General features: G+C 29.2%; 2 protein-coding genes across 2 annotated transcripts in view; both read left to right on the top strand.

Moving 5' to 3' along the window:
* The first annotated feature begins 894 nt into the window (after positions 1–894).
* On the top strand, positions 895–12,327 carry LOC107437930 (peptidoglycan recognition protein). Its single transcript, XM_016050076.3, has 5 exons — positions 895–1,033; positions 7,385–7,456; positions 8,510–8,704; positions 9,953–10,158; positions 11,978–12,327. The coding sequence occupies exons 2-5, from the start codon at positions 7,393–7,395 to the stop codon at positions 12,116–12,118; spliced, it is 606 nt and encodes a 201-aa protein (XP_015905562.2). The 5' UTR covers positions 895–1,033; positions 7,385–7,392; the 3' UTR covers positions 12,119–12,327.
* Positions 12,328–19,483: 7,156 nt separating this feature from the next.
* The window catches only part of LOC107450360 (peptidoglycan recognition protein 3), a 33,350-nt gene continuing 26,542 nt past the window's right edge, over positions 19,484–26,291 (top strand). The window contains exon 1 of the mRNA XM_071185462.1: positions 19,484–19,622. The gene's annotated coding sequence lies outside the window, so the exon portion shown is untranslated. The remainder of the gene's footprint in view (positions 19,623–26,291) is intronic.

Consider the following 26,291-nt stretch of genomic DNA (forward strand, 5'->3'; position numbering starts at 1 on the left):
GTCCAAGTGGCATTAGAAACAATAAGACTTTAAACGAGGTTGAGAAAGATTGAAGCAAGAAGTGTTTTATCTAATTCCTATCAACCAATAATTACCAAAAGAAAATGTAATTAAAATTGCCCAACTTAGCTCTTAAACAGGGTTCGTACTCAATTGGAAAATAATTAATATTTGGTATCAGTTTTGTTATGAAGAAGCTGGAAATTTCTTAATATATGCTTCCTCTATCAAAATAAAAGTTTCCATCTGCCACCTTCGGATCTATATGTACTTAGAGAAATTAAAATATTCTAGTAGCTACAAACATAATAATATAAAAAATTTCTATTAATATTACTGCTACTTTTGAATTTTTTCAATGAGCGTATGAACCGTGTTCAAATTAAAGCGAAATTAAAACCTTTAAAATTTCCGACCACCTCATAAGACATTTGTCCATTCTGATTTAACATTCGTGACAAAGTTTTATCAACATTGATTAACATTTATCAATATTTATCAACAACTTATCACGTTTTATCAACATTTTATCAACATCACTATTTTATTCGAAATTTTATTTCCCCTAATAGTAAGGTAAAATCTTAAACCATTAAACTTTTAGTATTTTTAATTATGACCCTTCCATCATTATTTATTCTTATCTATAAGAAAAAGTTCTGAATATATATANAGCCATATATATTCTAAAGCGTAGTTTATTGTTAATTTCATAAAATATTCACGTTAGTTTACTTTCACAAGGAAAGCGGATGTATCTGATAAAATTTTAGTCATCCATTCTGGCACGCTATTATACGTCAAAACAAAGAACGGTGCTACGTCATATTGTTCTGTCACAGTTAGGGTTTTCCCATATTTTTGGCATTGTAAGAGCAGTAAAAAGATAGCTGACTAAAGTTCGTGTATTTTATTTACTTTATGATGATAAAGTGATTTTGGAATTTAAATTTATCTGCAACATGTCTGTTTGCGTTGAAGAAATTTGAAATAAATATAACAGACCACGTTTACGTTACTTTTTCTTATCAAAGTAAGTAGCAAACGAAGTATTAGTACTATTTACTCGGAATACTTTTAGAGTTAACTGAATGATTGTTATCACTAAAAATTAAATAAGCTATTGAAAAAGTTGGGTGAAATGTTTGAAATTCATATTCATTATTGAATTACATAATCTGAAATTTAAAATTTTTTTAATATTGACTTTATCATATGAGACATAATTGAATAGTCGGCTTTCGAATGTAAGAGGGTACAGCTGCAAAACTGTATTGACATTTTTCTATATTTTTGCTTACAAAATACTAGAATATGTAAATTACTCAAAGAAATATATTATAATCTGAAAAAATATATCGAAAAGAACATTCCAAACAAAAGATCAATTAATATCAAAGCTTGAATGTTTTTAAAAAAAAGGTGTAATGCCTTATCTATAACTATAATGTTTTTTCTTTTACCGTCATGTGATCGTCAATTCATGCCGAGGAGGCATTCAAATTGTATAAGAATTGAATAATCAACCAAAAAAAGAATGATTCGGAATCAAGGTGCTCATGTGACTCAAGAATGAAGCATTAGCGTTTAACAAGTTAAAGGAAATTAACTTTGGTATAGCATTTCTGTAAAAATTAATTTTATAACAATTAAAATTTTTTCAAGAAAATATGTTTCTTTAAAAATATGCATATGTATTATTAAATATGTGTCGATACTTTTTACATTTATTTTTGATACTTTATTTTAATGCAGCTGATATTTAAAATGATTGGTATTAAAAAACCTTTTGCGGACTAATGATAACATTACAAAGTTAAATACATCTGAACTTTTTTTTTCTTTCCTTCCAGACGCGGATACGTACATAGGTTAGTAAAACCCTTACCCGTATAATCCACGTCTGGCAACTACTTCCAGCCAACCTCAATCAATTATTTAAAGTTTCAAAAGAAAGGAGGTTACAATTTTGTTTACAAATATACAGAAATATTAATTTGTTTACAAATAGACAGAAATATTAATTATAGCTTAAAATATATATGACATATACATCTGAACTAAAAAAAAATTAAATGTTAAAAAAATGCGTCAAGTATTAGTATCTGATTAAAAAATTAATCATTATTCATTTTAACACGTTGAATGCCACTCTATTTTTACATGGTTCTCTCGTCTTGCCATACGGTAAATAACTACAATCTAAAGTTGCAAATATAAGTCAGATTTTGCTAGTTTTTAAAAGGTTTAGCATGGCATATATGATAGAAGTGGTGAATTATATAAGCCTACGATTTGTTCAGAAGTAGTGGTGGATAAAAATCTACTAAATTGAATTTATTAAACCAACAATTACAATTAATAAACTACAAACTTGAAATATCGCTGTCCGGAGCAAGTTGGAATCGCTGTGTATATAAATGAAACTATTTTTGTGTGTTCTATATTGCATTAATTTTTTCAAACCGTTTTAGTAACGATAATGATATAAAAAAATTAAAAATTTTCTCGAATTATGTGTTTCTAATAATCTTGGCTTCACCGGTGACCTCTATTGCATTCAATCCACTATAGTGTATATTTTTACTTTATATCAATCTTCTTTATATTATCTATCTCATTTGTTTTAAAATTGAGATAAGTTTTATGAAAATTGTCGCAGTTTAACAATTTACAAACAATTGCGCTTTATTATTTTAAATTTTCAGCAGATCCCAAAAGAAAAAAAACTGGCAGTAAAACCATTTAATTTCTTACTCGTTTTTGAAAGTTGAAAAAATTCCACACATTAACGTAATGCATAAATTTACACATGAAATCTGTTCAGCCGCGATTATTTAAAAAATAAAGTGAAAATAGTAAATGTGAAAGTCTTTACCATTCTAAATTATTCCTCACTATTTACTGCTCTATAAAATAGGATAGAAATAAAATAGTTTTACTATCAGTTTTTTCTACTTTTTGGGTAAATAACAGTTCTGTATTATGAGGACCTAATTCTTACTGATATATTAAATATGATTAATGTTTCGAAGCGTAGTATAAAATGGCGCAAATCAGAAGGCAGATACAAATCGTAAAAAAACGAAGAAAGAATAATAATCTCCTTTAAAATTCTTAAATAAAAAGAATAAAATGGTGGAAATATCTTGCACTTATCACGTTTAAAAAATATTTCCTAAATGACATTAACAATTCACACAGAATTAAATAAAACTATTTATGTTTATTAACAACATTATGAAGAACTGAACTTAATTTTGCATTATGTGTTGAAAAGAATTGAAGATTTTGTATTGTGTGTTGAAAAGACAAATGGCTTGTAGTAAAAATATATATCATTTTTACCTTTCTTTCGAGAAAAATAAACTATTCGTAGTTGCTACTATATATTAACAGCTATAACATATGAAATCTTTGGGAACTTTTACAAATTAATTTTACAACAACATTAGCAATTTGTAAGAATTAATTTTCAAATTTTAACTATTATTAAGTAGTGGTAGTTACGGATTGCTTACTTTTCTCAAAGAAAAGGTACACTGTACAGAAATATTGGTTCATAGTTGCCACTATTTCTGGTGTAGGAGTAAACTAAATTTTTTGTTATGCATACAGTCACATTTTTTATTTGCTTCTTCACTGTTATAGTTTTATTTACTAATATTTTTCATTTTTTGTTTGCTTATTTAGTAACAACACATATTTTCATGCTCATAATAATTTATTTATGGATCATTACATACTATATTATTGATTTCATTGCGAAAATATTTCATTAAAAAAACATACACATTTTTATTATTATACTTACATTCATTTTCTCAAACCATGTAGTACTAATATTTATACTGCAATATATGTACGCTTTTTTTAAAACAATTGTTATTTCGTCAACTTTACATAATTTTTTGCATGATAATTCCAGTTTGTAAAGTTAAAATGTATTTAACTTACCTCAACACCGAAATTGGTGGCAATCTTACACCAAAATTAGTTACAGTGTAGAGAGGAAATATTTTTACTACCTGTTCTTTATGTTTTCTGAATAAGTAGCAGCTCTAAAAACATCCATATCGTGGTATGTTTGAGGAAGAAAAAAATATTTTTTATCTGTAGAATAGTCTTTGTTTATATTACATTGATTTTTCTCAACAACATCAATATCTTATGTCTTGAAAACACAAAAATAATTAATTCTTTGTCTGTAAAGGAATTTTAAACCAGAATGTTTACCAATAAGAGCTGTTACAATATATACCAATAGCAAAAATTATATTAAAAGGAAAAAATAATTATTTTATTTTTGTTTCCTAATATTATCATGAGTTGTAGTTAGTAAGAAAATATTGATTTAAATGATAAATGAGTGTTTAATATGGTGATAAACAAGTAATGGTATATGCACGTTCCTCTATCACATGAAAAACTAAAACAAATATATTCACCTTGGGATAGAAATAGTTTAAAAATTTTCTTGCGAAATAAATCATTTAAAGTTTATAGTTTATTTACCTTTTCAAATGGAGGTATGCCCTTCGTAGTCACGCGTAGTTGAACAACAGCAAAAAATTCTCATCTTGAGCAGTGATTTAAGGTTTATTCAAAATAGTTAACGGAATAGTTGCAGACGGAAATGGTACCCAAGGGATTTCAAAAATAGTTCCAATTATTCAATTTCACGCAAGACTGTCAGCATACTGACAACTTATTTGAACCTCAGTTTCTAAAATGTTTGTGACAAATTTGAATTCAAATTCTTAACACGTTGAATTCCACGCTAATTGTACATGGCTTGCCCGTCTGACCAAACGGTAAATAACTACGAACTTAATTTGTAAATATTAGACAGATTTTGCTAGTTATTTAAAAGGTGTCTTTTCTTTTCTTTATTTAAAACAAATTGGGTGCCTGGGCCGAGCAGCGGCCCCTACCCCATACATCATGAAAATTATGCAGTGAATAAGACATTTTGTTTTTGTGACATTGTGGTAACACTTACAAAAATATAAACGTGATTTGAGGTATATACTGACTTGAGCGGTGATTTACATAAATTGCCAAAAAAGGTGAAAAAAGTGGTGAATTATGTAAGCCTACGAACTGTTTAGAAATAGTGATAGATAAAAATCTACCAAATTGAATTTATTAAACCAAGAATCACAATTAATAAACTACCACTTGAAAATATTTATTCGCTGTCCGGAACAAGTTGGCATCTCTATGTATATAAATAAAACTATTTTTGTCCATATTGCATTAATTTCTTCAAACCATTATAGTAACGATAATAATATTTAAAAAATTAAAAGTAATAAAAATTTACTCAAATTATGTGTTTCTAATAATCTTGCTTCCCCGGTCACCGGTGACCCCCGTGGCGCTATGAACAAACTCAGTGCCGGTCACCGGTGACCCCTGTGGCATTCAACGTGTTAAAATGCAATTTGAATCTCTCATCTAGGAGTCTGCTACACTTCTAGAATAATCGGTTTAACGTTGAACTATAATTTAGGTACTTTAAAAAATAATGCTGTGCATATTTAATGCAACTTAATAGGCTGTTTTTTCTATGAAAATTGATCTATAATATCATGTGATATAGTTTAAGGAAGAAATTACGCTATTATACAGGCCTGTCTAACTTATTTAAGGAAGAGATAAAAAAAAAATTAAAAAACTCTGCCTTATTTAAAAATTTTACGTATATTCTTTGCTATTTCCTCTGTCGGAAAAGTCATATTAATAGGTCTAGATCAGGGGTCACCAAACTTTTTTGATCATCGACCCCTACATAATTTTTCGAAATCTCCATCGACCCCCACAAAAGTAATTTTCTGTTAATTAAAATAAAACTCTATTAGATACTGTGTTTGTACATTTATTTTATGATTTTAAACATTTATTAAAGTAATAGTACATTGTGTAACAATAGTTTTATGAAAAATATATTAATATTGAAATTTAAATACCTTATTATTAAATAATAAGTAATTATGCATAAGTAGATATAATAAGTAAAGTAACTAAAGATTTACTGCTTCTTGATCAATAAGATGGGTGGGCCTGGTGTTTTTTTGCAAGGTTCGCTATATTGGGTTCAAAATTGGTCAATTTTAATTTTCGTCAAAATTGGTCAATTTTGTAATTTTCGTAAAAAAATACAAAGTGTGCTATAGTTTTGTCGCGGGCTGTACTAATCCATATCATTAATGCTTACCTTCTTTTTTGTGCATTGATAATTAAAATTGATATCTAAACCAAACGAATGGTTTTATCGAAACAATAACTAATTATCCAAAACTATAAAAGTTTTAATAATGACACTGCAAATATTCAACACAGTTTGCAAAGATAGCTGAAACTGCGTATGATATTTGCATTTGTAACGTCAATGCTCGTCACACGTGACATTTGGACAAGCGCACATATGCATATGACTTATAAACTGCGCTGAGTTCGTGCCACTGCGCGGTGGTACGTAAATACTTGTTTCACCCCAATAAATATACGTTTATTAATTTATGTTTTATAAAGAAACTGATATTGAGTCAATTATAAAAAAAAATCACAAATTTTACATACTTAATTAGGTATGTGTGATTTGCGTATTGAGAACTGCTTTTCTTTTCGACCCACAATCGACCCTTCCGATTCGGATCGACCCCCGCTTTTGTTAAATAGACCCCTGGGGGTCTATATAGACCACTTTGGCGACCTCTGGTCTTTATAATCACAGAGAATTTTTTTCCGAGAGAATGAGCTAGACATAAAATGGTTTTGCTAAAGGTTTTTTCTTCTCTCTCTCAGTCGCTCTTTTTTTAATTTTTCTTTTCCCTTTTTTTTCCTTTTTCCCCCGAAATAGTTTAGAAGATATAGTTTTTGTTGAAGCAAATTCGAACGATATCAGGGCACCACACGCTCTAAAATTTGTAGCAGCGTGAGTGTGAATTAATGGAAGTTACGACTTCAAAACGTACTGTTTTAACTTCAGATGTTGCGCTTGCTCTCAAGTATCTGTTTTGAAATATTTGAAATGAATCACCAGGGAAATGGTTCTGTAAGCACTTTCTTGAAACATTTCAATAATGATGTCTCTGAAACATGTTTGTAATCACTTGAAGAATTTTGTTACGTTTCTTCCGAACTGTGTTTGTAATATTTCTATGGGATTATATCATGAATTATCTTTTCAAATGAATGAATCTATCAGTATTCTAGTATAGAGTTTTTCAATAATTTCGGCTCCTGGATTTTTCTATGAAAAAGTTACTATATTCAAAACATATACAGTGATAGTGATTTATGAACAAAATTACTTTTTTCAATCATAATTACTGAAGTGTTTATTATTTTGCTTATATGTTGTTTTATTATTTTGCAGAATTCATAATGATGAGTAAGATATCATTCATAATATTTTTGGAAATTCTTTGCGCTACTACGTCATTAAAAGGTAATTTAAGTAGAGAAAAATTACTTTGGTTTTTTATCGTTATCTTATCAAATTCTAATCTAAATAATGTATCAATATCATCATCACTTTTTGAACCAATGAAAATTTTATTAAATTACTGTTATTATTTTATTGTACTTGTATTTAATTTACTATTCTGTCGATAAGTTTTCAATATAATTGCGATAATCGGTTTCTAGTGCTCATCAGCATTGACATGTCAAGTTCAGTACGCAATATCAGGGCTGAAAATTAAAAAAAGAGATTACATTGATAGTGAAACCACTATATTTTTAGCTGCCTTTTATGAGGAATAAAATAAGCTTTAACAATTTTAAATATAAACCATTCATCACTACTTACTTTCCCTCTGGTAAATATACAGCACTATAGGTATGTCGTGCTGTCAACTTGCTACGCTTTTTGCGAATTTTTACCACAAAGGAAACACAACGATGTGGATTTTTAGGAAAATTTTTGAATTATTCTCAGGTAGTGGTACGGAAAAATATATTAAAACATAAACTTTGCTACCACTGGAAGGAATTTTCCCAGAAAGCATTGAAAGTTGACAGCCCTGTTATTTGTATTATTTAATTATTTTTTGGTGGAAAAATATAAATTAGCAACATATATTTTTTAAAAATAATTTATGTTAATTATTTCAACTGCTTTTGTTAATTACTTTAAATTTGCTGTGGGATGTGTTCTCGAGATAAATAAATAGTTAATGTTGCGATATTAATTATTAATCATTAATCGTTAATTATTAATCCATTTTTTTTATTTATTTCCCAATATTTTTTTTAAAAAATTGCTTTTAAGACCAATTACTTCCTTCCTTCAAAATCAATTATTCGTAATTGCAGTTTAAATGTCAAAAAATATGCTTGTTTAATTTGCGATATTTGACATTACAGTTGCGAAACAAAATACATATTGTGTTTCGCTGAAATAAAAACAGTACATCACATTAAAAAAATATGTTACAATCTAATTTTAATGTTTAAATACTTTCATTAAATTAGAAAAATGTTGTTTTTTTCCTTAAAGATAAAAGAGACTGTGATGGCGTCGAAATTGTTTGGAGAGAAGATTGGAAAGCTCGTCCCATAGTCCACAATAAAACTTTGGTTTTACCAATCAATAAAGTTATAATAGCTCATACTGTAACCACATTCTGTCGAACGAAACCACAATGCGTTCGAAATGTCCAAATGATTCAGGATTTCTGCATGGATTACAATGGTAATGTATAGTCCTAAAAATAAAACTTTTTATTCGTGATTATTAGATTTTCTTCGTTTAAGTGACAAATTCATTCCTAAAATTAGAATATAATTGAAATATAAAATATATATTTCTTATACTTTATAAACTTTTCATACTAGCTGGGAATTTTAAATTTTCCTTTTTTAAAACCAAATTTACCATAAAAATGGGAGAGAACTCTTATATTTAAATTTGATGGAGATTTTCTTCTTTTAGATACCACTTTGATAAAGCAAAATAACAATATTGAGATTCTAGTTTCAATTAGTGTATTTATATTACAGGACTCCCACACCCTGGAAAAAATTAATGAGTGGTAACTAAAATTTTTAAGACTGCTGAAAGATACTTACATTTATCTTTCATTTGTGAATTGCGAAATTATTCACGAGTTACTTTCTGCACCCATATATATTTTCTTCGAATAAAATATTTATTCTGCTATTCATTTCGTTCTTCCAATAATAAAGTGTTATTTTCTTAAAAAAGAGCTATTATAGGCTAAAATTACCTCATTTTGGTAGTTAAAACTTTGCGTAAATAATTTAGGAAAATTGAATAAATTTTAAGTAATATATGTTGTTCATAGATGTCTTATCAATTGGATACCTGCAAGTGACGTCATCGTATTAAATAGATGTATTTGTCCACTCAGAAACCAATTAGGTTCGACCCACATGCGTGACGTCGCATGCAGGTATCCAATTAAATCTGATTTAAATCACTTGGTTACGTATAATCATTTCACTTCTTCTTAAGTTGCAAGTACCTAAAGAAATAATACGCATATAATAAACCATGATAATAATTTTCAACAAACTCCCTAAATCTGGAAATGTGTAGTAATTTTGCTTTGCTAGTAATTAATAAATTGCTACTGACTGCAAAATAAATTTACTGTTGATTTTTATTTGTTTTTTTTAATAAATTTTTGACTGGAATATGGTGTCATGCCACTGTTGTAGTTATCGTAAAAATTTTTAAAGCGTACAGATAAAGTGCACATTTTATTTTAAAATTCGGTTTATATAAATTTTAAAATCGAAGCAATAAATATTAAATTCTTGAAGATTAAATTCTCTACTATTTAAGGATTTGCTTAATAAGGCGATAACTTTAACGTTGTTTTTCATCAAGCCTTCAAATTGTATATGTATATTATTTGAAGTACTCAGTTCATACAAAAGTTCAAGTGAATTATAAAATTCTTTATTCTATTTCCAGGAATGTTCGACATTTCATATAACTTTCTGATTGGTGGAGATGGAAGAGTTTACGAAGGTGGAGGTTGGAGACAAGTTGGGTCTCATACTATCAAATATAATTACATTTCTATTGGTATTGGTTTTATAGGCAATTACAATATTGAGAAACCCACTCAAAAAGTCATTAATGCTGCTTTAAGCCTTATTAACTGCGGAGTGAAACAAGTAAAAATTGTTAAAATAATATTTCTTTTAACTCTGAAGGATCACGTACAATTGTTATAGTTAGCCCGAATAAGACTAACAATAAGAATTGTGCAAAAAAATAATCTATGTTTTCAGTTTATTGTAGGCTATTTGGAAATTCCGGCTGTTTTCAAATTGTCGACATTATTTGTTACTATTAGTGAGATTTTTAGAAGCATTGCAAAGTGACGTTTGCAATTGGCAAATAACCGGGGAATCCAACGAGCCTATAGCATATATAGTTTGTCTAAAGTAATAACTTCCCTAGCCATTCGTCTGGACCCGTGGTGGTGACTATGGTAACGAGGTATAACAATTTTAAGTAGGGGTGTGGGGTCATTGTTTAGGACAGGTTTTGACTCGGGTCGACGAGAGAAAATATTTTTCTTCGGTCTATTGTGTTAAACCTAGAGTGAAGAGAAGCTACCATCCCTGAAATGCGCTATTCTTGTTACCATGGCAGCAGACGTCCTCAAACTTTGTTGTCGGGGTGTGGAGTTCTTACCGTAGACAAACTACATGAAGTTCTTTTCATCTATGAAAAAGGGAATTTCGGATTCTTCAGACAACCTTCAACAAAATATTCAATCGACACAGCCTTCGGAAAATAAATATTTTGTTAAAGCTATTTTAGTTATTTTAAAGTTTTTGCTATTTTTTAATGCATTTTTACTAAATTTTATTAATTTAAGGATCACGTGCAATTGTTACAGTAAGCCTGCATAAGATTAACTATAAGAATTATGCGAAGAAAAATATTCTATATTTTCAGTTTATGTATCGTAGACTAATTGGAAATTTCGGCTCTTTTCACATTGTCGACGCTGTTAAGACTATTGCAATGAACCTTGCAAACGCATTGCAGAGTGACGTTTGTAGTTAGAAAACACCCGGATAATTCAATTAGTCTATGGTGATACATGATACCATAATATATGATTTTTTTTTCCTTTCTGAAATAGCGAATTTCAGATTCAAGCAATCTTTCACAATATATTCAATATACAACCTTCAGAAACAAATTGGCAGTTTTTAAGATTCAAACAATTTCTAATATTCTCCGGAAGGCTCTGAAATAAATATAATGAATTTTAAGACGATTAATTTAAACACGAATTTTAACTTAAATCTTATCTTTTTTTTAGAATTTAGTAAAGACAAGTCTCAAAAATTCATATTTTTTAAATACATCATGCATATAGAGGCGATGTCTTATGAAACAACAAAGTATTGAGACTCTATTAGATGATTACCTTTAATTGAGAAACTTAACGCATTGGTGTGGTGTTCAGCAGATTAAGAGTTCCTTCCTTCGCCGTTGTCGTAATTAATTTAAAAATTGAATGAAACTACAATTATGTTATTAAATTGTTAAAAATAGTAATCAAGGTTTTTGTTAAACGATTGTTAAGTAAAATTTGTCACATATTAACTTATTATCTAAAGTATATATTTGACAACTAAAACTGCTAAAACCTTAAATTTTGAACCTAATCTGAGACATGTAGTTAAAAAGCTGCACACCATGAAATTCACATCTTTCAAAACATTAAGTTAAAGGTAGTTAAGGTAAAGGTAATTATAAATTAATCTTCATTGTTTTTTTAAATAAAATATTTTATCAAAAATATAAACTCCCTGTTTCTCTTTATATGTGGTAAAAATATAGAAAAACTGCTACATTTAAATATATTATACTTCCCACAAAACCAAAAAATACCTATTTTTTCGTGATTTTCACTTCATTTTTTAAACACTACACACACCCTCTTAAAATTTACTTTGTTTTTTCTTTCAGGGTTTTTTGACACCAACTCGTGAAATACATGGTCACCGAGATGTTATTTGTACCGAATCACCTGGAAATAATTTATACTCCGTCATTCGTTATTGGAAGAATTACAAAGGAGGACGAATTTCAAATTACTCTTGTCTGTGATGAAACATCTAGTAAACTTCATTAACTCTGTTTTACGAAGCTCTGTCTCCAAGGAAAGTAAAAAAGCTATAGTTTAAGTGCCATACACTTAAAATATGCGATGATTTTAAACTATATACATAATCTCGCCGTGAAGAATTATCTGGGCTTTAGAACAGACAAATAACTTAAATATTATAAAAGTTATTAAACTTCTTTAAAAACTGCCAGTTTGGCGGCATTTTTCCCCTAGATGAAAATTACCAAAATCACTGCCTCATTCTCAGTTTTCGCACATTTTTTTAAAGTCCAAGTAATGTAGCATTGGAGTAAGTTCTCAAATATTAAAAAATTAGACCACAACTACTACGCTTTTTGTAACGCTTTTTGTTCAACTTTTTAAAAGCCTCGCCACGAAAGAGCTAGAGAAAAATTGGCGTTGCATATGAACTTTTAAATAATTTGTATGTTAAGTTGTGGAAAATAAATCAAAAGAATTAAAAATGATCCATTAAAACATAAATTTAGCTACTACATGAATAAGTTTTCATAGAAAACGTAGAAAGTTGGCAGTCCTGTTTATGCAAGTCAATATAGGATAGTAGATTACGTTGGAAAAGGACTCCAGGACTAAGAATGCTCAGTCATATTAATGCTTGATATATCAAAAGCTTTTGACAGATACTGGCACCCTGGTATCATCTGCAAACTAATCCGACTAAACTTCAAAACTGGCATGATTAAGATCATTCAACATTAAATAAATAACAGAAACTTCCAAATCAGCTTTCAAAACATTAAATCTATAAGAAGAAACATAAAACCAGGAGTCCCAGGAAGGAAGTATTCTAGGGCCAATCTTATATATTTTTTACCCATATGATTTTCCAATGGACAAACAAGACTACAATAGCATAACTGCCCTCTATGCTGATGATACCAGGATAATAGTAAAATCCAAATATAGCCCTCAGTAAACTACAAGAAAAGACACAAGACATAGAAAAGTGGTGCCTAGATTGGAAATTTCAAGTAAACGGCCAAAAATGACAACTTTTGATCATCCGAAATAAATAATAAAATAAAAATTTAAAAAATAAAAAAAATACTACAACAAAACAAGTTAATTCTATTTAATGAAACAATACCAATAGTTGACAAAGCCAAATACCTTGGACTCATCCTTAATAGTAAATTCAACAAGAATGATCACATCAAAAGCATAACCGGTCAGGCACAAGCAGCATGCAGCAAACTCCAGGTACTACTCTATCAATCCAACATGGCATTAAAACTCAAAAGATTGCTCTATTTATCCTTAATTCGCCTCATCCTTACACATACTTCACCAGTCTTGACAAATATAACACAAACTCAGCTAAATAAATTTATAGTCTGACAGAATAAAGTACTAAGAAGGATAGCAAAAGCCAGATGGTTCTTAAGAAAAGATACAATACACCATGATCTCAAAATAGATGCAACAGACAAGCATATAGTTAAATTAAATTTCAAATTCTACGAAAAAGCCACCTCTTGCTCGGCATCAAATTTCAATGAAATATTACCATTTTAAAATTTAACTGAAGACAAGAGCATCAGACCAATAGCACCATACTATTGTAGTGATGCATCATATTTCCGACATCAATAGCATACACATAACCTCATTTTCATCACATCAGCTTAGCTAAAGTTCATACTTTTACAATATAGTCTTATCACCCCACTGCATATAATTACNTTGGCAGGTATGGAATACTCCTTTACCTCATTTACATTCCACAACCTCATCGAAACACCACAAAGATCAAGCTAAAGATGAATGGGAAAAGGGCCGCAAGCAGCCTCAGGTGCCCAGATGTTTTATACAGTTTAGGTTTTAAGTTTAATTATGCAAGAATTGGAGAAAATATTTTAAGATACATTATTCTTCCGATATTGGATGGGGTATTATGCTTTTTATTGCTGTTCACTACTTTCAAATTTCCGATAACAACTTTCAAGGATTTTTTTGGACCGTCTAAAATGTTAACAGACATTACCCTTAATGGTAGACTGACATTCAACCCATTAGCGTATAATTTTTTTAAGCTTATTTTTCCTATTATTTTCATTATTTTATAATACTTCGAGTCAAAATAAGTGAAAAATATTATATTTAGCAATTTATGGTTATGAAATATAGCATCAAACACCTATGAAACACCTATGTCTTTTTCTGCGTTAAAGGTAAAATGTTCCGAACGTGGTTCACTTCCAAATAATAATTTTTCAAATTTGTACTTATTTGCTGTTATTTAGATTTAAGAGAAACAATTATTCATTATTTAATTTACAAAATCAATTATTGATTAATTTTTTAATATGAATGAATTTCTTTTTCAATATTTTAGTACATATACAATTTCGATAATCTAACAGCTTTTTTAGTAGCTATTAGACTGTATTTTATAATTAAAAAAAATACCAAAATATATTTTTCCCTGTAATTAGAGTGTCAGAAAAAAATATGAAATGGCCACAGGTTTTCCATCTGCTTCGAAGGGTTAACTTTCTGTAAAATATAAAGCCAAGCAATTATTATTATTTATAGTTTCCCATCTTTATAAACCTTAAATAGAAAAGGAAAATTATAAAATTACGTGAACCTATAAAAATCTAAAGAGCAAGATTAGATCGTATTTCTGTTACAATCACTAAAAAGCTGTTCTCAACAAATGATATAAAATAATTCCTTTTAAATCCCTATCGAAATATTAGTTTCGCCCATAAAAAAGAAGTCGAGTGAGGGAGAACATGGGTAATATTTTTTCCAGTTTCTTATGTGTACACAAAAACTTATACATCAATATAAAATTTTTCTTAAAATATTTTTTTTCTCCAATGCCCACCTGGAGAATGACCTTTCGCCATACAGGCATCTGAAGGGCAGATTTTTTGACTTCTCTTTCAGGGGCACCATAGTAAGTGGGCCAACGTTGCTCCCACAGTAAGGACAGATAGTAAAGAGAAGGAAAGAATACCTTTGCCCGGAATTCGAACCCAGAACCTGTTCCCTGACTCCTACACATACCGATCGGCATGCTTAAAACATCTGCGTCAATATTTTGAGCTTGTTCAGCAACGCTGTCTGGTAGAATATGTCTTTGGAAGTCGGAAGCATGCTTTGACTGGCGTTATGACAGAGATGCCAACTACCCCGAATTCCATAAAATATTTTTTTAAAAAGGTTGCGAACAATAAACGAAAATTTGCAGATTTTCAAATAATTTTGTCAATTTTTTAAAAGACTCAACACGACATATCTGTAACGAAGTGACGTTTCACGAAAGCCTTTCAATTATTTAGTAATAGTGGTGACTGAAAATCCTATAAATTGAATTTACAATTATCATACATTAAAGCACTATCATTGGAAAATATTTATCCGCAGTCCGGAGTAAGTTGGCATCTCTGTATAGAGAATACAGCCAATCGCAACATGGGCAGATTATTTCCAAATATTTTTGACTGAAGTCATAGTAACAGCAACATTTCTCAGAGACTCCAACTATTTTTGAATGGTAATGAACAAAAACAGAATTTCTTCAAACAAGAAGATTTTTAAAAATTTTTTTATTATAACTTAAGAACTTAAGTATTCGTCTATATGACGTTATGGGTATCGGTTTAAATTACTTGCATTTAGTGGAGAGCGAAGTTCTTTTAATCTTAATTTATTAAAATATAAATACATTACCCTTGCTATCAAGGTTAGTAGACAGTAGCTTATTAACCTTGCCTTGCTACCACAAGGAAAATTGTTTTCTAAAACTTCGAAGAAACCGTAGTAGTTAGTCTTGCTTGCTTGCTTTATTTAAATAAACTGGGCAGCGAAGCGGCCCTTATCCCATTTATCCTTAAATTGCATGCAATAAGGTAAAATACATTGATTTGGCAAGTATTGTGGTAGCCATAAGAAATCAAACCATTTGCTTGAGAAATAATAAAACAATGAAAAAATTCAATATGACAAATTGACGTTTTTACATACACTGCTCAAAAAAATTAGGGGAGCCATGTGCTCCCCTTATTTTTTTGAGCAGTGTAGTATTAGAAATATTGATTATAGACTTAAATTAAAAATAAAGATAATATATGATTTGATATGTTCTATAATTGATTTTTGAAAAATGAAAGACACAATTGAGTAGTTACTCTCTGATTACTGCAACAACTAAAAGTAATCTATTACTTAATACAGATCACTAAATAATGTGTTCTTATTTAAATTTCTGTTGCTTTTTTGTTCTTTTGGCCCTATTTCTGCTGCATAATGTAAAAGCAAGTTCCACGCCTGACTTAGAAAGTCGATATGTATTGTGAATAATAATAAATATGTGTATTATTTGAATATTTCGATAATAAATGTTTCTTTTCTTAGAATATACTAAACAATTCCTTTTTTTTTGGTAGATGTTTTCATTATTAAGACATTTCATCTACACAGGTTTCTTTGGAGGATAGTTCTACTTAACTTATATTTACTGTGTGATTAGTATTATATGCATTTGCCATATAGTTACTACTTACTACATTTACTATATTGTGTACATGCATTTTCCATAGTAGCATAAATTGTTATTTTACTATTAACTGTTAATAAAACGTAGCGCCTCAGAAACTGTTTCATGTTCCAATATGACTTTATTTCTTTAAAATATACTTTTCTAGCCCTAGTGCTTTAATTTTACTGGGCACCTGGGACGCGAAGCGGCCCCTATCTCATTCATAGTGGAATCTGAAATATTATTGCAATAAAAGACGGGAGGCCAACTGCTCCGCTTTCTGTAAAAGTTTTAATAAATTGGTAGCGAATTAAACAGTAAAGTTTGCGGAATGAGGATAATTGCGCATACTCTTCAAAAGAGCACAGATACCTACTTTTTTCACTTTGTGAGAAGTATTTTCTAGTGGTAACGAAATTTAGTTATTTTTAGTTCACTGTTTTTCATTTTAAGTCATTTTTCCACCATTACGTATCGAAAATTCGAAATATCATATGAAATGCATCTTTAACCTTTTCGAAGGCCGTGGTAAGTATACTTACCACCACTTTTTAAAGTCCATGGCAAACTTTTTTTACCACTTTTAATTTAGGTTTCCATTTGTTAATAACTTCAGCTTTCTTGAAGAGGATTTGAATAAATTTGGTAACCATTTGTTAGTTTAAGATAACGTATAAAAGTTATAAAATACATAATTCCTTTTGAAGTTTGTAACAGTTATAAAATTTTTATTTTATAAACAGCGAAAAATAAAAGTCAATAAGTTCCTAATAGGTCGTGGTAAACATACTTACCACCAAAAAAAATGGCATTAAAATTTAGATTAATTTTTTATAAGCTAAGTTATTCTTTTTCCTTATATCAATTACGATTCTTATATCAATTTCAATTCCAAAAATACTTTTATTTACCTTTACTAGAAATAAATGGCCCATTAAAGCGTTAATGTATTTATATCGCGTTTACTCTTTTGAAGAGTATGCGTAATTATCCTTATTCCGCAAACTTCACTATTTAATTCACTGCCAATTTATAAAAACTTTTACAGAAAGCGGTGCAGTTGGCACCCCTGCTTTTATTGCAATAATAGTTTAAATTAACTGATTTGAAGTTATCCATTAAAAATAAGTTCTATTAAGAACAAAGAACTACCTTAATAGAAAATCAGTACTTGTTTTTTCTTTCTTAACAGACTTTTTATGATCTTCTGTGATCTTATGATCTTCTGCTTTAAAATAAATATAATATTTTTATTTAATAACTGACAATCATAAAATTATGTGGTTACTAAATGCGTGCAGCACTTCCTGACATATATCTATCAATTTATTTACTTATTTGCTACTCATACAGGGGATGAAATATTGAAACACTTCAACGCTAACTTTATGTAAACAATCTTTCTCTTAACAGCTAAAGTTTTTTTCTTCTTTTTTTAAGATCTTACATGTCAAAACTGTAGGCACAATTTGAAAGATCGTACTTGAATCTTTTAGAAATGATGTTATTTTTACCCACAAAAATATTCACGATCTCTATTCCAAACTTTACGATTTTTTAGCTTACTAATTTTCATGAAACAATGCCACCAACGAATCTGATATTCAGGATTACAAATTCATTTTTGAAAAAAGAGTGGTAATTAACAAATACACTTAAAAAGATTTTTGTTTGAGGTGGTCGATACTCTGAAAAGTTACAGAAAGTCACCACAGAAACACATCCAGGGCCGCGGCAGAATTCGAACCCCGCTACCTCCCATTGCAGGCTAATCGGCCGGCGAGAGTGTTCGGCCAGAAAGGCTCCAAGGAAAAACTGTTTCGTTTTTAAATATATATCATGGGTAATGAAATGCATGATTTTAGCTACGATTGAAATATAGCTAAACAGCAAAATTGAGAAATTATATCAGATGAGTTAAGTCACTTCAATTTTTTTTTTCTTTTTTTATCGCACATATCATCATTGTAACATACTGCGTCGAAATCTAAGACTTCGAAGTCTACCAATTACTCATTCTTAATAATTCCAGTTTTTAAAAAAGTTTTTACAATTTTAACATCAGGCTTTGGATGCTTAGGACAACGCCTTAGTACAATAAACATAAAGAATAAAATATTTTATTGTATTGAAGCTATTCAATAATAACTATTAATATCCATAACCAAGTATCCATTTTTGAATACGACATGCAGTACCCAAATGGCAATCACTATCGTCTTCAGTTTTCTTTTCTTGTGTTAAATTACAAATGAATAGCTGAATTGATAAATGATTTAATAATGAATTAATTTTCTAAAACTTTTTTTTTTTGCTTTTTGAGGGGCATACATCGTTACTGTAACGTACTGTGTCAAAATCTAAAACTTCGAAGGTTACCAATTACTCATTTCTAATAATTCCATTTTCTTAAAAAAATTTTCACAATTTGAACATCACGTTTTGTGCTTTTATTACGACGCGGAATAACATCATAAACATCAACAGTAAAATATTGTACTAGACTTGTGAAACATTTCAATTATATCCTTTAATATCCAAGACCAAGTATCCATTTTTGAATAGCACATGCAATACCTAAACGGCAATCTCTATTGTCTTCAGTGTTCTTTTCTTGGGTTAAATTCAGTGCACGCAGTCTAAATGAAGACTCTAATAAAATGGATGCGGAACACAATCGTGGAGTATTTTACAACTTTCTTTCATAATGGGAAGACTGGGTTATTTTGATGGCTCATAAATATGCAAATAAACACACTGAAAGAATAGGTACTTCTTCAACACCAGAGTAATGTCTTGTACTTCATAAACTTCCCTCTCCTTGTATGAACGAGATCCGAAAGTCTGCCACTATGGTCTGAGACTTTTATTGGAAATGGTGAATTTTTTTTCTTGTTTAAGGTAACGGTCAAAAACCGCAATTGATCAACAATTCTGTTTTGTGCCTACTACTTTAAAAAACGTTGTTTTGACAGGTATGCTTTTGACAAACTATTTATTTGCTTTTTTTTTTTAGTAATGCTGTTTTTAACTAAAATCATGTATTTGAACTAGTTCAAACTATTTAAGCGATTCGGGTCAAATTTGTTTGATAAAAGGAATATAGTTAAGGAAACATCTTTAAATCAATGCAGTTGTAGCGTTTTTTTCCTTAACGGAAATAGTTTAAAAAAATTACTTCTGTTTATTTGTCATGCAGATAAGACCACCCTTTTGGTGCAAAGGTGGGCACTAATTGCTTATGCTGGTCATTAAATTATTTTGGAATGTGTATGAGACTTGTATTTGTCACAGAAGACGAATAATAATTATAAACTTAACATATAGGAGCATATAAGAAAGAAAAGTAATGAAATAAGCATAAATGAGGAAGTATAGTTTTTTCATGTATAATATAACTACATTTAAATTAATCAATTAAAACTCAGTTATTGCACATTGTTAGTTTAAATAAATAATTAAATTTTGAAAATTCATATTTTTGAAGTTACTATTATGATATAATCGAGTAGGTACATGTGAATTGAAAAAAAAATTAATGAAGAAGCTGCAAATGATAGGTATGCAAATTGATCTTTAATAACAGGTCAAATATCTAATATGTAGTTACCGTATATCTAATACGTAATCTAACAGAATACTGTTTAAAGTGAGCTAAATTCTTTTTTTTAAGTTTGCCAGCTGTTGTAAACATTACCGCATGATTATCAATAAATTATTAATGTTATGTATTTATATTCCCTGGTGGACAAAATCTTTTTAAGTCAGCAAATGTTAAAACATGCATTTTGCAATCACATAAATTATTTGACAAAATATTTCATTAAAAAGTGGGAGTAATTGACAACTACGATACAATACCCAAAAAATTTCGTGTATAGTTATAAATATTATATTATCTACAGTTTTAACACATTGTCTATAAGTCACGTAGTAATGCGATTTAGAAAACGCAAAATGTATATGCAATCTTTGCAATAACGCAAAAGTTTAAAAATTGGCAGCAATTTTTCTCCTGTTTTTCAAAAAATTAAAAAAATACCACTTCCTTTTTTCCTTGTTTTTGGAATGCAAAATATTCGTGATTAAACCAAGACCTGCTAAAAGTTAATTAGAGCAGAAATTTATACATGTAATCTCCTACAGGCCTGATTTATTAAAAAGTAAAGCGAAAATAACGGATGTAAAGCTTTAATTAATGTTAATTATAGAAAATCTCGTAATTTTTATGTTTTCTATTATAAAAAAGGCTGCAAGCAAGATGGAAAAGAGTAAAAACTGATAGTAACATGGAAAAGAGTAAAAACTGATAGTAACATCATTTCATTTATAGCTGAAATACAGAAGGTGCAAAATAAGTTCTTACTATACTTAATGATAGAGTTTTCATTTCTTATTTGCTTCTTTTCTAGTAAATAAGTGCAATAAATCCTACATACGTGTTATAAGTGAAATGTGACAGTCAAGATGATTTTAATTTTTCTTGAAAACAAGTTAAAATGAAATTATTTTCTTATCAGTTTTTGCCCTTCTCCATCTTGATGTATAAGGGCTTTCAGTCTTGTAAGAATCATAGAATTTCCAGATTCGCCAACATTTAAAGCAAGTATGCCAACTGTAGCTCTTTCTGCAAAAGTTTCAGCAAATTGATAGCGAATGAAATAACAAAACTAGTAGAATAAGGATAATTAAGTCCACTCTTTGAAAGAGTCACCATGAAATAACTGCTGTTTTTAATATGATACTTTGAATTTTCAATATATAGTGGTTGAAAAATTACTTAAAAATGAAAGATACAAACTAACTAATAATAGGGGTAACTAATTTAAAAATAAATTTCGTTTCCACTAGAAAATATTTTTTTACAATGCGGAGCAAGTTGGCATTTCTATTAAAGTGGTACCAAATTTCATGAATTAATATTTGGATTAAAATAACATTGACTACCACGACATTTGAAAAATTCAATGATATAGTCCCACTAAGCATCCTGCGAACTTTTTATGCCCTAACAACATTAGCTTACTACCACTTCAAATATTGTGAAATACCTCCAGGTTATCAGCTCTGATTATGGATATATATATTAAAACTGTTTAAAATTCTTGATAGCCACATACCCACTAGCTTACTATGGATTTTTTGTAATTTGAGAAAATATTTTCCCAGTTGTACCATATGTAAAGTATTAATATTTCAATAAATTCGAGATAGAAGAATTTCATACACCACTGCATACATAATTTGAGCAAATATATTAAATACCTTGCAGTCAAATGGTCATGTTCTCTAAATCTGATGAAAAGTTTGTAAAAATTCTCTTTGTTTTAAATTTTACTGCTTTAATTATCAATGAAAAATTTTATTTGCAAGCATTTCAAATGCTGGAGTTTATAGTCAAGAAAATAGACTATAGGAGTTTAGATGCCACTGCATATACAAATGACCTAATAAGCATGTTGTATTTTTAAATGCTAGTGATCGAACATAATAATGCCTGTCCAAATAATAGTTCCCCTATGCTTTTACTCTTTGAACATTTTGGTACGCACCTTCGTAATTTCAAGTTTTTAAATCTTATAGCTTTTACAAAGCAAAGCAGAAAGTATCAAAGAATTGAACATCCTAAACAGCTGCACAGGTTACGATTATTCAACACACATTTTTGACATTTTTCAAATAGTCAAACAGTAATTTTAACAAATATATTATTTCATTCAATAATTTGGTGTCAATCTGTGGTGGCTCTGGGGATAAAGCGTTCGCCTTCCAATGAGGGAAACCGGGATCGAATCCCAGTGATGGCTAGTCGATACGAACTCTCGCACCGACCAAAGTACTGAGGTAAAATATCATCAGTGGTATACGGATATAGTTGGAGTCCCCTTGCCGTTCAACTAACCGTGGTAGGTTTTTGCGGTTTTCCTCTCCATGTAAAGCAAATACGAGTTTGTTCCATCAAAAAGTCCCCCACAAAGGCGAATTTCTCCCAATACTTGATCCAGGAGTTCCCTTGTCTTCGGTATTGGGTTCAAAATTACAAGGTTGAACAGTATTTGTCATTAAAGTTAAGTTGAACATTAGTAGTCGTAAACCCAAAATTGGATCGGGTGTTCAACGACAGTTATAAAATAAAATAGTTTAAAAAAAGAAGCAACTGAGTTGTGAGATTTTTCAATGACCTTTACCCACTTGTTGAAGACGAAAATGTTTAAAATGAATACTTTGAAAATCATAAAAATATTTTTTAACTGGGGAGAGTTGGAAAAATATTCTGAAATATACCTAGCTCTATTTTATTATTTATTATGAAGAGAAATTGAGATCAACTACATTGTTACTTACTTATTTTGAAGAAAGTCATTATCTAGAGAAAATATGGATATAAAACTTTTTTGGTCACGACTGAAGACTGGAAATAAGATCATTCTAGGTCATTATTTAAGTATGCAAAATTTGAGGAAAATAAGTCAGTTTTTAGGTATAGAAAGAAACTTACAATATATAGATATATTTAGCATGAAATTTTTAATATTTATAGCCCAGAGCTTTCAGAAATTTATAAAATTAATAAATACATAAAAATAATTTTTAAAATGCTATGTACAGTAAGCAAACTAAAAATAGAAGAAAAAAAGGACTACCCTGAATAACTTTTGATCTAATGATCGGATCTTCACGTTATAGGACTTTATGGTTCGAAGCGATGAACTGAAATATGCTAATTGACTTTGCACTGACAATATTCTAAGTTTGATAAATTTGATAGAAAAACATACTTTTTCTGAATAAACACATTTTTATTTCGACGGATTAGGATTTCTAAGCCCTAAAATATAGGGTGCAGCGCAATCTGGGATATATAAACTAAACTCAGTGGTGTGACAGCGTATAAAGTGCAAAGGCCTACTGAGCTATCATAGTTTTTTTTAACCTTAGGCCCTGTGGTGCAGGAGCAACTGTTCCGGTTGGGTTGTCATCGTGGAACTCCCAGTGATTAGTTTCCAAGTATGCTTGGCACTCATTTTATAGATCCGCTGAAAGAATGAAAGGCTGAGTGAACCTGGTTCGACCCGAGGATCGAACCCAGACCTGTGACACGAGAGCTCGAAGCTCTACCACTCAACTACCGGGCGTCAATCTGGGAAATATGGTCTCAATAATTTGGACAAGAGAAAATTTAAAATGAAGAGACTTTTTTTTTAGATTTGGATTTTGAACGATTTAGAGCAAATTTCGAATTTTGCCATGTAAGATTAATTCTTTAAATTAATGTAAAAAATACAATTCAAAATTTTTTCGACTAATTAGATAAAATAATAAAAAGTAATAAATATTTACTAAAAGTTTTTTTTTTATTTTTTCACATATTACTATCTTAGGATAAACAAATTTTATAATTCTGTGCAAAAATTTTTCAATTCGCTTAAAAAGTTTTCGAGATATGAAATACATCAGAAGAAAAATTAAAATTAAGAAGTTCAAATTTGGACCTCTCTTCTGACCAAACTATAGAATCATATTTCGCAAATTGTGGCTACCCCCTAAAGAGGGGAGTGGGCCGTGGAATTTTGGATTGAAAAATCGCAAACGGAGAGTTTTAATTTTTGCTATTTAAGCAAACTCATCTGTTAAATACTGCTCTTGAAACAAATGAAGCATTGTTTTCGATGTGTTTTCAAACGCTGAAAGGAATAAGACCTAACACAAGAGGGGTCTACTAGTTAAGAAGTTATAAGAGTTTTACGTATAATAAGTTTAATTCTGTACTTGTATACGTTTACGTATCTAACATTGTTATGTAAACTAGAGAAACAAATAAAGAAGTTATATATTTTTCACGCTGCATTGGATAAAACCAAATATGAATAGGAATATTAGGTCAGGAGTTGCAATGATTTTTATATATAAAAGTGCTATATCAGGTTTGTAGTAATTTACACTTTTGTCATTGATGCTAGATGCTATTTAGACAGGTAAGATACTTTTTCATTAGTATGTTTTTTTACACTAAATCGAATAAGATTAAACCCGATTTTAGATGTGTATCAAAAGTATTTCAGTCAACCGGTATTGTTTTACAAATCTAACAATGCTATCAAAGGATCGAAGTCTTGTTTGTAATGAATTTTTATGACAAATTGAATGAAACCAAATACTAGTCAATAGAACTAGTAGCTCAGAAGTTTATTTTATTTTATTTATTTATTTATTTTTTTGTATAAAAACTAATTTTTTTAAATTAATTTTTGTATGAGTAGAACTTTTATAACTTCTAAAATATTCGTACATCGACACGAGTTTTATTTAATTAATTTAAGAATAAAACATACATACCGAAAACATTTTACTTGTCTAGGTAGAGAAAAAAAACAGACAAAAAGTGTTCAGCGGAACCATATGGTTCCATGGAAGGGTCACAGAGGTTCCGAATGTTAGGTTTTTTTTACTAGTAATAACTTTTGAAACCCGTAATTATAATTCATATTCAATCAATAATCAACTATTTATTTAATAATATGGTTAATTTAATGGTATAAATATAAAATACAATTAGATAAATATTGAAATAAAATAATATAATTGAATTTTTATCGAAATAAATAAAAAAAAGCTTATTTTCAAATAGCTATTTTTAAAAAAAAAAATGCATAATACAAAATAAATAAATAAAAACTGGACCTAAAGCAGCTTCAGTGCCATGATTTTTATTGTCTGACATAAAACCTAATTTTAAAATTATAATTGATAATGCTATTAAAAATTTCATTCTTCACATTAAATATTTTCAAAATAATTAGTAGCCTTGCCTTGTTCAGCATTGCTAATGAATCTTAAGGTTTATTCAACAACAAAAAATCGATCATTTAGAATTCTATAAATAAAATACTAAGTATCGCTCCTCTATATGGCATTTTCAAGAATGTAAATATATACACTTCAAAAATAGTACTTTTTACATATTAAAATCCATGCCACTTGCCAACTATTAGACCATTTGACTTAAATTCAGTTTTATTCGATTCAACGAGTAAAAAAAGCATATTTAACGTAATCCCACGTAAATGTGCGCCTAACATGTACATAACACAATGTGTAAATATGTGCAAACTCAAAATTGTACTTTCTGTACATTAAGTCCGTTATAACTTTTAAATTATCAATCCGATAATTTCGTAAACGTAAACAATACTTTATTTACCAAAAAAAGCAATATCTAAATATCTCTTTCTTCTACGAAACTCGATGCACCATGTCCTGCGATTTTTTACCACGTATTAAGAAGAGGTTACTTAATAGTTTAACGTAGGTTATATCTTTTCTTTTTAGGATATCCAGATTTTGACAACTCTTGAACTATCTATCCTATAATACAACAATGAAAACATTTAATTTAATAAGTTAAAAGTACAATCACCATGTAGTTTTATACGCTATTAAGTTTTTATTAAACAATGACTTTTTCAANTTGGTTCAAACGCATGCAAAAGTGTATTGATCATCATGGAGAATATTTTGAAAAACAATAAAACCAATTTCGATCCTACATATTTGTTTTTTCATTATTTGGCCAGAAATATAAATAGCAACCCTCGTATGAATAGGAAAATTGGGTCAGGAATTGCAATGATTTTTATATATAA

The sequence above is a fragment of the Parasteatoda tepidariorum genome, chromosome 1, assembly GCF_043381705.1.
Source record: "Parasteatoda tepidariorum isolate YZ-2023 chromosome 1, CAS_Ptep_4.0, whole genome shotgun sequence".
NCBI lineage: Eukaryota > Metazoa > Arthropoda > Arachnida > Araneae > Theridiidae > Parasteatoda > Parasteatoda tepidariorum.

What these genes read in the sequence shown, in the direction of transcription:
- LOC107437930 (XM_016050076.3), top strand. Translation starts at nt 7,393, where the DNA reads ATGATGAGTAAGATATCATTCATAATATTTTTGGAAATTCTTTGCGCT. An exon ending in CGCTACTACGTCATTAAAAG is followed by an intron (nt 7,457 to 8,509) that starts GTAATTTAAGTA and finishes TTTTCCTTAAAG; the next exon opens with ATAAAAGAGACTGTGATGGC. An exon ending in TTAACTGCGGAGTGAAACAA is followed by an intron (nt 10,159 to 11,977) that starts GTAAAAATTGTT and finishes TTTTTCTTTCAG; the next exon opens with GGTTTTTTGACACCAACTCG.